The 14206-nt window shown below is 46.1% G+C and overlaps 1 protein-coding gene across 2 annotated transcripts in view; it reads right to left on the bottom strand.

Annotated features, from left to right (window-relative positions):
- The window catches only part of SH3RF3 (SH3 domain containing ring finger 3), a 238939-nt gene extending 226839 nt beyond the window's left edge, over positions 1 to 12100 (bottom strand). For both annotated transcript variants that reach the window (XM_077343628.1, XM_077343629.1), the window contains exon 1: positions 10237 to 12100. In XM_077343628.1, the coding sequence (XP_077199743.1) occupies positions 10237 to 10941 (705 nt within the window). In that variant the 5' untranslated portion in view covers positions 10942 to 12100. The remainder of the gene's footprint in view (positions 1 to 10236) is intronic.
- Positions 12101 to 14206: the final 2106 nt, after the last annotated feature.

Below are 14206 nucleotides of genomic sequence, written 5' to 3'. Positions count from 1 at the left end.
CAGAGGGGGGCAGGAGCAGGAGGATGGGGCCTGGCCTCCTCAGGGATGCAGAAATGGTGACAAGCTGGCAATACCGTGGGTTCAGGCCTCTAATTCGATGCCTCTGCCCCTTTATCTAAAAAGGGAATTCCAATGACTTCGCTTTGTTCATGGGATACAGTTATTTACTTAGACCGTGTATTGTTTCCCTTAATGAATCTGTGCTGTTTTTTCTTTCAAAATTCTGATTGCCATTTACTTTGTTTCCTTTGTTTGCAGTCTGATTTTTAAAATTTATGCCATGAGGCTTGTTCACATCAAGATGACCTTTTAAGTGACAAGAAGTCTAAGAAGAATCCATCACACGAAATTCAAAGATGCATTTGCTAACCTGTGTTAAGGATGTCAAGGATATGTTCAAGCACATAACATTCTTCTTGCTACAGCGATTTTCCTGCGGCAGTGGCTTTTTGGTCTACGTGCTGAAAAGTTGCCAACTAAAAAAAAGGGTTTTTTTTTAAATCACAAAAAATATTTACTTTCTTCAAGTTCTCATATTTATGAGTACTGTATATACTCACATATAAGCCGGGTTTTCCAGCACATTTTGTAGCACTAAAAAGACCTCTTCGGCTTATACGAGGGTAGATTAACAGCCTGCCCCCAGCCAGCAGCATTGCATTTGCAACCTAAGCTCTTTGAAAGTGAGCTAGTGACCTCCAGTTACCTTCTGCAAAGATCTTAAAAACTAAGCTCTTTGCAAGTGAGTTAATTGCTCCCAGCAAACCATTGCCTTTTACAAATATCTTGAAAGCTGAGCCTACTCTGGCAGCTTGTAGGACATCAACGGTTTAACAGAGGGTTTCTGATATTTTTCCCCTTCTTTTCTTAATCGCTTCTTCCAAACTATTCTTTTTGGTTTCTGTGGGTGGGGTGGGTTTGGGAGATGCTTTGGGATTTACTGTTTCTTCTAGTGTTTCTTTCTTCTTTTCTCTGAGGGGCAGCATTGTTTGCCTTTTCTTCTTGGGGTTGTGTTTCTTTTAAAAGTTGATTTTTACAGTTCTTTCTTTCAGTCTTCAGTTTTACAGTTCTTTATTTCAGTGTTTTATTCTGGAGGGCACTGTAGCCCCCAGTTTGGTAGCTGTTGTACTTGTTGTGGTAGGTTGCCAACTTTGGGTACTATTGTTCTGCTCTGGTTTGCTGGCCTAGGGGCACTGTTTGGTTCTCCTGCCAGAACTGTTCTCACAGAGCAGTTCTCTCAGTGCTCTCTCAGAGTGTCTGGCATCAAGAGAGGAAGGGAAGGCAATTGTAAGCCGCTTTGAGACTCCTTTGGTTAGTGAGTACAAAAACCAGCAGCTATTCATCCTCTTGACTTTTCTGTATTTGTTGAGGGGGGAGCCTGGATGGGCAAGCCTGTGATGATTGAGCATGGATTAAGCGCTTAGGCTAACCTGTACATTTACCAGTAGCCTGCTGCATTTCCCACCCTCGGCTTATATGTGAGACAATAAGCATGCCCAGATTTTGTGGTAAAATTAGATGCCTCGACTTATATGCGGGTCGGCTTATATGTGAGTATACACGGTATTTTGTTTACCTCATTACCAGTGTTTGAACGTAACTATGGACTGATTCTGTTTTGTACTCAAAGTAACCCAGAAAAAGTCTATTTGGAATTGCCCAGAATTGTTCCTCTGCTCATTCTTGGATGCTACTGAGATCTTTGGCTTCAGCCTCCCAGTAGTCCTAGTAAGTAGAACCATACCTGTGCTAAACCCCTTCCAGAACAAATAGATCCTCCCCTCCCAGAGAAGAGGGTATTAAGTATCTAGTTAGCATTTCTCAACTTTTTTTACCATTCATCAGGCTTCAAGAAACCCCAATTCATGCAGAATATGGTTGGAAAGCATAATTGTGTACATGCCCACCTGGGACCCCTTTCTACCCCCTTCAAGCCCATCATTGGCCAATTCGGACGGAAGGGCGCATGAAATTAACTCCCACACATTCAGGAAACTCATCCTGGGTCTCAACGAATCACAGTCACTACAAAATGCACAGTGTCTTCATGGGCACCAGAAAGCCCTCAAAATAAGATTCTTTTTTTTTTTTTTTTGCTGAGTTCTATTGTTAGAATCTTCAGCATTGTTGGCCCAGTGGCTTTTGATGGGAGATGGTTGGTTAAACAGTTCTTTCGGGATTTTATCTAGTTTCGTTAAACCTTCTGTAGTACCTCAAATCCTGAAAAATATTTCAGGGGTACCTCCACAGTCAAAAGGTTGATCTATGTCATAATGCAATCCACATCTGGTTATGATGCAGCTCCCGAAACATCCATGTGAAATAATGGCAATTTGAAATAATCTCTGCTGCATGAGAGTGCCCCTACCGGTGACTTCCCTGCCCGGGGGCTTCCAGCCCGCAGCCTTTCCAGGTCCTGGGGGGAGGGAGAGGCCATCTGCAGGGTTCTTCTATCCCACCCGAATCCAGCGCCTGTTGTATTCCTGAATGCAACGGACTTTGTCCCTAGTATTAGCAATAATAGAATAACAGATGAGTTGATATAAATTCAAATATATATCTTTCAAGAAAAATAATGCTTTAATTAAGAGTACACATCCAGTGAGAACAGATCAAAGCCATAAACCTAAAGACACTTTCCTAGGAGTAAACCCCATCGCATAACAGGACATGCATTGCTGAGGATACCTGTTTAGAATTGCCAAGGTATAGATTGGTATGAATACTGGAGATGCCATTGTTAAATGGTGCCATTATGTTTTCATGTTTCCTGAAATTGTCATCTGTCTTGAAAATTTCCTTTGACCTACAGCTGGGAACATTTGTAGAGTTACTTAACAGCCGAGGAAGTCTTTTATTGAACTTGGCAGGCCTCCGTGCAGATAAAGCAGCCACTTTGGCAGTGCTGTTGTAGGGAAGAATAATACAAACTACAGAGACTCAGGAAGCTGAATTTAGGTTGGAATTGAACATGCATAGTCAGCTTATGAGCTCACATATTATTGTGTTTATATTGTCTATATGTGCAGTTTTGTTTATTATTTATTTATTTGATTTATAATTATTTTTTTTAATTCTTGGAGATTTTCTCAAAATGGGTAGTGAGCACAGGTTATAAAAGAACTAGTATATAGGCTTTTATTTTTAGGACTAACATTTCTTAATGTTTGTTCCCAATGCAGAAGTGTATTTTTAAGAACCTTTTGAAAGTTTATTTTTAGATCTGCAGATCTATTATGAATTTTGAGTCTTGCTTTGTCAAAGGTTCTTGTGTAAAAATGCACATGTTTTCTCAGGCTACCTTTTTAGTATGTTGTATAAGTATTTGAAATCATCCTGTTTCCACAAGCATTTCCTAATACTGCATATTTGTGTGGTTATGAATTCATAAAAAACAATTTTCCTTAATTTTTTTTTATAAGAAAGTTCAAATCTGTTGAAATAGAGGTATATGTGTGGGCTCACGGAATGTGCTACATAATAAAGGACATCTAGAGTTGCTTCAGAAATACAGTTAATCCTTATTTGATCCATTAAAATAAACAAAACAAGTTTAGCTACCTTGTACCTTATGTGCCTTTCTGCCACTACAAGTAATGGAATTCAGTTTAGAATAGTTCAGAGAACATTCTGAAGGTGATAAGAACATCAGTAAAATATTTGGGTGGATGCTAACCTGGGAACCAAACTAGGTACCATGGAGGATAAGTCGGGCAGACATGATAAGGAGCTCTGTTTTCCAAACAATCACGATCATGGAAAGCAGTGACATCATACTCATGATACATTCATGCTATCACAGGAGCAAACCTCTGTTACATCAATAATGAGTGAAACAGTCTCTTATTCCATACCTAGGCAGTGATCCAGCCACCATCATTTTATTTTTTTCTAGTTTATTTTTGCAAAGCAGTAAAATTGATACAAGAATTAAAGCTTGCACTGGATGATCTTTTTTCCACCCAAAGTACTAGCTGCAACAGCTAAACAATCTAGCCCAAGGGCATTCATGAAGCATTTTTCCAGCAGTCAGAGATAAGTCTTGAAAACATTCTGAACCTAAACATGTATAAATCAGCTTTTGATGCCCCCCCAAGTTAGTAGACAATGCATAAAGAATGAAGTGAACTGAACCTCATATTACAGGAGAAGCACATCACCAGTAAGCTAATTCTAAAGCAGACAATGTTAATAATGACCAATCTCTACAATATGATAGTAGATGAAAGTAACTGGTGTCTAACATTAAATAAGATTGCAAGTGCAATCTAGTTACAGGAAGCTACAGGTGTATTTAATCTCTATGGATGGTTATAAATGCCAGCAATCTGGATGTATTATAGGAAGATTGATAGTTTTCTTATAATACTTTCAGCAGAATTAACAGATAATTACCAGCATTCTGCAGGGCCTGTAAGACAGAGCTCTTCCGCCAGGCTTACGGTTGAGGCCGGGCGGTAAGGAAGATCAGGCACCCCCCTCACAAACTGGCGGTAGAGAGTGTCAACCCCCTGTAGTGGAGGATGCGCAGACTAGATGAGTAAGATTATGCCATCATTGTTGCTACTGTGACCAATTGGTTACTAACTATTGTAATTTTATTGTTATCGTATGGATTTTAGGGGATGGGGTTATGTAAGCCACCTCGAGCCTTCGGGGGAGGCGGGATATAAATACAATAACAACAACAACAGAACTCACTGTCTACTAGGTAACTGCACAGGTTAGCAAGAGTACTTGTACTTGATCAAAAGCACACTGTAAGTAAGCACTGCTATAGTCCTGTTTGGGGTCACAACTGCACAATTCCCTTCAGCTAAATATACAGAAATAAGGCTAAAATAAATCCTTGCTAGAACCAAAGTCTCAAGAGTCCTCACATGTAATTAAGCATTCTAATTTCTGTTAATAACCTTGATCAATTCATTATACGAGTGTGTGAGGTAATCCCCACAGGATTTACCTGTAAACTTCACCTAACTCTCAGACTTCAGACACTCTTGCATTACAAGTCAAAACATCTGTCTACTGTAACCAGCTGGGCAGTCAGCCAATAACCACAGCACCTCTAGGAATTAACTGGTAAGTTCAGAGAAGTGGAAAAATGAAAAGGTTGTCCTCTAAGGCTGCACATTATCACGCTGGAATGCTGTTTCCAAGATGACCACAAGTACAGAGATGCCAACCTAAGAAGTTCAGTCTATCAGGTATTCTCAAGTATCAGCATCCTCAAAATGCCTCCACCCCATCTTCTTAAGGCAGGCCTCTGATATCTGACCCACCAAGAGAAATGCAGTCCACCAGCTATGAATGATGACCCACTAAGGGTTCGATTATCTTCCTAATTGTGCAACATGCTGGAACTGCAAAAACAAAGAGGCTGGACAAGCAAGAAGCAGATCACGATACAGTGGGGCTGCTGAGAACTTTGGACCAACCATGTTCAGCTGGCAAACGTACCATTTCCCACAGCTGTGATCACATAGCTCATTGCCAAGAAGCATGCTGAACAGCTTTTTGACTGCACAGTAGCTGTGGTTGCTAACTTTGGGTTTTTTAATGATTTGCGCCCTTCTTCTGCACTTGTACAGTAGAGGAAATCAACCTTTCCCTAGAGTCACTGTGGAATCAAAGTCATTAAACTCCACAAGTGAAACTCAATTTGTCTGTACTTAAACATGAATAAAATGCTGCCGACCCAAAATGATGAGAAGCCATCAAATTTGATAAAACAGACTTAGAATACCAAATGGTGAGAACTTAAAAAAAATACACTACTTGTTTATAAATCAATCTTGCCTGCTCAAATGTTAGTTAAATGATTGCAATGTGACCTGTAATGATGAAAGGTCAGTGCAGAGAAAACTACAAATCCCACAGGGTTTTCCTAGAGCACACAAGCCCCAATTGATGCCAACTTACTGTACTGTTTGAAATACATGAAAAGTAACCTGCTGAACAGGCTCAAAGTGTTGTGAACAGCTGGACTTGCCTGATGAATGAGTAAATGATTTATTATGGTCGAAGCCTTGCACAGAAACAGATGCAATATCAGAAATATTCACATTAAAAACTGTTAGAAACTGCCTGATGAAATATCTGCTGCCCAATCACAGTAAGTGAGCATAATGACTGCCAAATTGACAGGTGCTTCAGTTACAATGCATTCTATCTCTCAGTTTGGAAGGCTGCGTACAATGCAGGGCTGCTTTAAAAAGCAACAGCAGCAAATCAAATAACATGTAAACTAACAACTCACTAGCTTTATTCAAAAAGGTAATATCACGTTCATTTAAGAAGGTACAGAGACTTAATAAGCAAACCATCAACAATCCGCACAAGAATATTGTACAATAAACCTCATTAGCCTCAATCTGCAGATGGGGCACTGAAGCTTGTAAGGTGATTCTCAATCTTAAGCAAGTAAGTTTATGGTGGAGGTGAGAGGAAGATGAGAACAGGAAGGTACTGCTAAATCAACCAAAGAACAAGTACCTTCACAACACACTGTCCTTACATAACCCAGGAGGTCTTTCATTTCATTGGGGGGGAAACAATATTTGAACTCCTTATAACGTACAGCAATAAATAGAAAGTAACAATTGCAAATCACGTTCTTTAATGTTTAACACAGGGGTGGTCAACCTGTGGTCCTCCAGATGTTCATGGACTACAATTCCCATGAGCCCCTGCTAGCGTTTGCTGGCAGGGGCTCCTGGGAATTGTAGTTCATGAACATCTGGAGGACCACAGGCTGACTACCCCTGGTTTAACACCAAGGCCTGGCAACCTTTTTGAGACAAGACCCAGAAAAAAATGCAGTCTTTACCCATCCCATGAAGATGTTAGTGTGGCAGCAAACAAAAGGGTCGTACTTAGTCAGACACAATAAGCCAAGCCCCAACAGCTCTGTCAGCATCTCAGGGATTCTCTTTGGACTCTGATGGTGCCTGTGCAGATCTGAGAGGAAATGATGGCATAAAGCAGGGGCAGTCAAACTGCGGCCCTCCAGATGTCCATGGACTACAATTCCCAGGAGCCCCTGCCAGCATTTGCTGGCAGGGGCTCCTGGGAACTGTAGTCCATGGACAGCTGGAGGGCCACAGTTTGACTACCCCTGGCATAAAGCATGCCTGTTATTTTCCCACATTGCTGGACTCAGCAGTGCTGCCAATGCCTTGGTTACTCGGGCAGAGCTCTGGACCGGGAGGGAGGGGAGATGGGAACAAAAATGGTCAGGGATTCCACTGCTGGCCCATGAGCTGGGGAGTTGCCAGTCTGGCTCAACAGACCCCATCTCTTTCCAACACTTTCTTCATTTCCCACCAACCAAAAACAGCCAAAAAAAAAATACCCACAGCAAAAATGCAAATAAATAAAGATTACTATTGCTGATTTATTTTAGCAACTGTATGTGTCCCCCTAAACATTCCAAAGAATCTAAACAATATCAAAACTAAAACACACTGTATACAGGAGAATAAGAGACATATCAAAAAGTATCACCTTGCACAAAGATTTGTCAACTGATAAAATGGGGAGAAACATTTTAATGTGAATGCTTGCATCTTTTAAAAGTGCATGGTAAGTCAGCGGGGCATTAGTGTATTTATAACTTGTGCACCTGGGAACTGGGATTTTCCTGACTGTATCGCATGCAAAAACATGTTCCTGTAATATACCTACACAGGGTGACAGCAACAGAAACCCCCCACCTGCATAATGCAAAACATACAGTTCTTGTATCCTCGCTTGTACCTTTCATCAACACTGAACCTGTCTGGCACTTCTTCCCTGTATAGCATGCTAGCTTTGGAAATTGGGTCCTGGAATAAGGAGGTATTCCTGTATTTTTTATAGATTTGAGATTCATGACAACATGAGGATAGTCTAATACAATGCAACACAAGCAACCATCAAAATAGTTTGGGGCCTGTTAAAAATCTTTCAGTGAATAACATCCCATTGCCACCTGCATTTCTTGAAGACAGCTGACACTGGTAAGAATTTTAAAATACAGCAAATGAAAAGGATAAGCCAACCATGCAACTCTACCAGGTTCATTTCTTGTGAGTGCAAAACGTATTGCTAGAACATTTTTTACGATTTCTGAAAAGTGTGACAGAAGCATCAGCTTTACAGCAGCACAATTGCAAATTACATTCCTTTCTAACAAAAAAAATCTACCGTTATGTAATGGGATTTTTCAGTTCAGCCTCTCAACAAGATAAAGACACAGGGTTCACATCGGTCTACAGCTCTTCACAAGGACCAAGATGTGTTATCTCATACTGTGCAGTTCAGACAGAGATGCTCAATTTATTTTCAGGGAAGCTTTACAATCCAGCAACATCAGTAGGTACGAGAAGTGTTACTTTCTTTTAAAAAAGGAGATTTGTTCAGATTTCTTTCATTGCAATGAACCTTGCAGGAACCAGTAACTCTGTGTCCATTTCAAAGCTGTGAGTCTGTTGAAAAGACTAAACATTTCCCCAGAACCATTTGCATGAATAAATCTTTGTTGGTCTTAAAGGTGCTACTGGACTCTGATTTCATTTGCACTCATTCACTCATAAGCCCACGGATGATAGGAATAATACTAACAATCATGACAGCAAAGGAGCGACTTTAAAAATCAGGGAAAGGTTTTCCATTTCCAAAGCATTTTGCTGCAATAATATTGGTCAAACTTCAGTTTATACACAGTGCTTCCTAAGCTTCAATTAAAATAAACAAATGGGTCTTCACAGTATTATAATACCACCAAGGAATGATAAAATATAATCTACATATTCATTACAGAATTAGCTTCTGCAAATTATTTGTTCTATTAGCCAATAAGCTAAAACATCCCTACTGCAGAAATTCACATCAGTCTCCCTGCTTCCTCTGCTACCCTGTATTTTCTGCTCTATCTGCTTCCATATCCATCGACACACAACCATGAAGCCCTGCTGGGCACCCATTCACACAACCCACCGGAGCCTGAATAAATAGGGTTGAGTAGATCTATACAGAGATCGGCAAGTGATGGAGAAGTTGGCCTTATTGTGCCAGTCTAGCAACTAACACAATGCCACTTCTCGCATCTGTCGGAGCTACTGGGTGACCTGAAGCCACCAGCAGCTATGGTCATTTCTCAGGCCATCCCTGAAAGGAGTGTCAGACCCCTCAGAAATTTTCACACTAGAAGAAAGTGCTCGTATAAATCTTGGTCACCCATAGTCACCCAAATGAAATGATCAATTGGAGATAGACAATGTGATAACAGGAACCTTTCAGATCTCTTACACTGAGCTACATACGTGCTAATGCAAAGAGCAAATAAAACGCAAACTATCAAGCAAGCCCTGGCTCTGATGCTCTGATGCCCCTCGCCACGCCTCCCACCGAAGCAGTCAGCGTCAAGTATCAGAACACACAACAGACACAGAAGGATTTATTGGCATTTAGGCATTTTCTGAAAAGGCAAAGAGGTTCTGCGAACAAAGCACTTGTAGTTGGGTAGCATGCAATCTACCCAACTACAGCAAACTGTAGGGCAAGCTGCAACAAGACAGACTCCTGTACCACTTAGCCAGGTCTTAGCCATGCAGCACTGAGTGACAATCAGCTCAGCCTGCTAGAACGCCCTCTCCTATGCCAAACGCACAGAATCAGTAAAGCAACGCCTTCCTCAGCGCCGATCAAGGATCACAAAGTATGCAAGCTTTCATGCCGCACAGAACACTTCTTCTTATGCAGCAATTAAAAGATACAAAGTAATTCTGCATAGGATTATTTTCTCCCCCCTTTCCCAAATGCTTCCCTTCTTCCTAGGATTTAAATGGGAAAAACGAGATTATTTTTTTAAAGACATTCTCTAGGAATTCAGCAGAAAGCGAAAACTGTATTGTGCATCTGTCCTGACAAACACAGCAATCCAATCCTTTCCCCGTCCCCTAGAATTTCAAAACAGCAATAGGAAGCCTAACAAAGTTGTCAATCGGCAAAGAGAAATTAGAACGCTGTCCTGCATCCCGAACACAAAGTCACCAAACAACAAAGGCTACCTGGCTGAGGGGTGTGAGAGTGTGTGCGTGCCTGCGTGTTGTTGTGACGGGTCCGGGTGGGTGGGTGGGTGTGTGCCGGCAGCCCGCTGGCTGGGGCGGAGCGCTGTGCGTGTGCCGAACGAGGGGGGACGGAAAAGGCGGGAAGGGGCAAAGCCGCCCCCGGCCCGGCCACTTGGCCGCTTACCTTCTGCAGGGCGCTGCGGCTGGCGGCGGCTAGCTCGCGCAGGCTGGCGGCGGCTGAGGCAGCGGCGGCGGCGGCGGCTGTACTAGGCGAGCCGGTGGTGGATGCGGCCGCAGTCGCCGCCGGGTGACAGCCTGGCGGAGCGGCGGTGACGAAAGTGCTTCCTCCCCCTGCCGCCGCCGCCGCCGCAGGGCTGCCCCCACTGTGGCCGCTCGTGGTCCCGCCGTTGGCCTGGGTGGTGGGGCTGCCCGGGGCGCAGTTGCTACCCGCGCTGCTGCTGCTGCCGCCGCGGGGTCTCTGCCTGATGCCGTCCAGCAGGCGGACGAGCAAAATATTGGCGGGCAGCTCGTCCACGCCGCAGCCCACCAAGATGCGGCACTCGGGGCAGCGCAGCTCGTGGCGGGAGCTGACAATGCTCTCCAGGCAGCGGCGGCAGAAGGTGTGCTGGCACGGCAGCACCTTGGCCGTCGTGTCCAGGCGCTCCAAGCAGACGGAGCACTCCAGCAGGTCCAGCAGCGACGACTCGTCCATGCTGCCTCCGGCGGCGGCGGCGGCGGCTGCCAGGGGGGGTCCCTCGCCGTTGCCCCCGCCGCCTCCTCCTCCTCCGGCAGCAGCCTGCCGCCTCCGCCTCTCCTCAGCAGCCCGTTTCTCTGCGGCGGCGGCGGCGGCCGCCTTGGAGGAGCACAGCCAGGACGCCCCTAGGAGCATGGAGACGAGCGCGGGAGGCCGCGGGAGAGGCGGCGGCACATGGCAGCAGAAGCGAACCCAGCCCGCCTAGGGCCTGTCAGCCAGGGCCGCCGACCGGAGGGCGGGGACTCCGGGAGACCTGGCGTGGGGGCCCCCTCCTCCTCGGCCCGCCTTCTCTCCGCGGCAGGGGGCGGAATGCAGCTGCCCGGGGAGCGGCGCAATGAGTGCAAACCCCCCGGGTCCTGCCGGGGCGCGCCCCTCCGCTGTCAGGCGCCGGGGGTCTCCCCGAGCCAAGTTGGGGCGCGCGACTGCTGCTGCTGCTTGCCAAGGCGAGGCAGACCGGCGGCACCTGTTTCGTCTTGCGGCCGCTCCGTCGGGACCGAGGCGGGGCACGGCTGAGGCGCTCTCCCCTTCGCGCAGTCAGTCAGGAGCAGCGGGGCTCGGCCGCGGGGGAAGCGGGGAGGAGAACACCTGCGCTGTGGCGGAGACCGGCCGGGCGCTTCGTCGCGGTTTGGGGCGCAGACCTCCGGGTGCCCCTCCGGCTCCCTCGCTGGCCCATCGCAGCCTGGCGAGACCCTCGTCCCCGCGGGCGTCAGCCTCCGTCCTCACTCGGCGGCGCGCCGTCCCATCCTCCCGACGGGAGGGAAGAAGAAGAAAGGCGCTCCCAGTCTCGGCGTCTTCGCTGAAGCCGCGGCCGGGCAAGGCTGCCTGCTGCCCCGTTCGGGCTCAAGCGCGCCCCGTCAAGGAGCAGCTCAGCCCCACCAACACGACACCGCTCCGCGGAAGGGGTTGCCCCTTTCTCGCCTGCCGAGATTAAGCAGCCAGGCAGCAGCAGCCGCCCAAGCCCCGCCCTCCCTTCGCCTCCCCTCCCCTCCCCCGGAGAGGGCTTGAGAGATCCCCCAGGGAGGCGGCGACGGCTAATCCGAAGGCAATTCGCTCCAGCGGCTGCGTCCGAGCTCGGAGTTGGACGAGCCTGCGGAAAGTGCCTCCCTTCCTCGGCGCGCTGCTCCGCCACCCGATCGCCCTCACATCCTCCTGCTTGACACTCTCTAGCCGGTAGATCCAAAGAAACGAAGGTCAGCGATGAAGCCCCAGTTTAGTGCAAAGGCTGAGAGGCTGCGCCACTGCGGAACCTTCCCCCAGCCATAAGCAGGAAGGGAGGGAGAGATGTTTTTCCCCCTCTTGCCCGACCCAGCGTCAGTGCAACGGAAATACGTACCCCTCGAGCAACCCGAGAAGATGGGGAAGTTTGCAGAAGTTTGCTCTAATCGGACGGGGGGGGGGGGATTCCTTACAGTGTGCTTCCCCCTAGTGGAGTTTCTTCCAAACAGCATCTGGTTAACTTGCCGAGGGGAGGCTATTTCTCTCCCTCCCTCCACCCCCTTCAGCAAGCTGAGCCTGGTGCAATTGGCCAGCTCTTTTTATCGATTAAAAATTAATGCCCATTTCCAGCTGGTTTCAACTAAGCAGACCGTGGCGCTACATAATCCTGCAAACGGCAGCAATCTAGTGAAAATAAAACCCACAGATTAGCATGGGTGAAAGGAGACATAACCTCAATTTCCCCCCAGCCCCAGCAAGCCTGAACTCCAGTTGAAATGTTTGTTTCCTTTCTGTTGTTGTTTCTAAGGAAGTGGTCCCCACTTATTCGCTGAGATCAGCTTACAAATTCACAATTGCTTTTTTTTTAAGCACTAAAAGCAACCAACAGCATCAACCTATACAACACAGTGGGCCCATAATTAAACTGGAGACAGAAACAGCCCAGTCAACCTATGCTTTAAGATAGGCCCACACTGGATTCCTTTCGCAAGGGCCCTTAGGTTTAGTCCCCTCTTATTTCTGCAGCCCACTTGCCAAGAAGGATGCTGAGTTGAGAGGGGCCACTAGGCCGACCTCAACCAGCGCAAAGGCTTATAAATGGTATAATTTCTGAACTCGTTCATTGTTTGAATAAATAATATGCAACAAAACATATATTATTCAGATAAGATGAAGTCCATATTGATTTTGCTTTCTGTTCCAGATGTTTGTTTTCTCTTCAGTCTTCAACTCTGTACTGGTCTAGCACACATGTTCTTATGCCAAGAAAAACAACGGCAGCTCAGTGTATTAAATGCTCACATACCTATTAACATGAACCAGATTCAGAAATGATTGAATTTGTCCTAGCTCACTTTCTTTTATCCCCCCCCCCCCAGTTTTTTCCATTGTATTCTCAGAGGAGGCTTAGAAATGCTGATGTGACCCAGAGCATATTTTTGTCTGTGACCATAGTTGGGGGGGGGGGCGTAATGGGGACTATGAGGATTTCTCAGTATGCAAAACATATATCAAAAGGCAGCAAAAAATAAGGAAGAGAGGGAAGTGTGGGAAGAAGCAAAAGGCAACCACTTACAGCAGTTCATGATTTATTTAGAAACAAGAGATTAAAGGCCTCATTCGAAGCTACCCTCTTGTGTTTCTGTAGATCACTGATCTCTACCATCCTCTTCTCCGGAGCTTGCAAACACTTTGCGGTTTTCAATCACCCTTCTGCTCCTCCCTTGTGTAACACTTTTAATAAATCATCTGCTAATTACTGTTTGCATGTAGCAGTAGTCCAACACAGTCCTTCGTATGCCTGTTATCGATACAGCCACTCACCAACATGCAATCCAATTGTAATCACAGCAAGACTTTTGCTGTATCTAAGGAAAAGATTAAACAAGGAGCTGGAGGAACAGTAGGCTCTTATCCTCAAGCAACTATGTCGGAGCAGACTTCAAACATTTCAACGTGGGCTCCAGCGAGCATGAAGATGACTCATGCTGACTGAAGTGGACATGATGCTAACAGCAGTGAGGCCAACCACATGCCCACTAGACCCCTGCCCATTCTGGCTTCTAAAAACATCTGATGTAAGAACAAGGGCCTCCCTCCAGGAGATAATCAACCTTTCTCTCACAACGGGAGAATTCCCAGAGGGACTAAAAGAGGCAATGGTATGCCCTCCACTGGAGAAAAAAAAACATCTTTAGACCCATGAGAGCCCGACAACTATTGACCTGTCTTGCACTTAGCGATTTTGGGGGAAATGGAGGAAAGGGCTGTTGCTGATCAAATGTTGGCATTCCTGGAAGAAGCTTCAGCCCTAGACCCATCTCAGTCAGAATTACAGCCTGGCCATGGGATAGAGACAGCGCTAGTCGCCCTGATGGATAACCTCCGTCACCAGCTGGGCTGTGGGGTCAGCGCTGCTGATACTACTATCACAGTCAACCATGAGCTTCGAACTCGCTGAATT

The sequence above is a fragment of the Paroedura picta genome, chromosome 6, assembly GCF_049243985.1.
Source record: "Paroedura picta isolate Pp20150507F chromosome 6, Ppicta_v3.0, whole genome shotgun sequence".
NCBI lineage: Eukaryota > Metazoa > Chordata > Lepidosauria > Squamata > Gekkonidae > Paroedura > Paroedura picta.
This window is presented reverse-complemented; position numbering and strand designations above follow the sequence as displayed.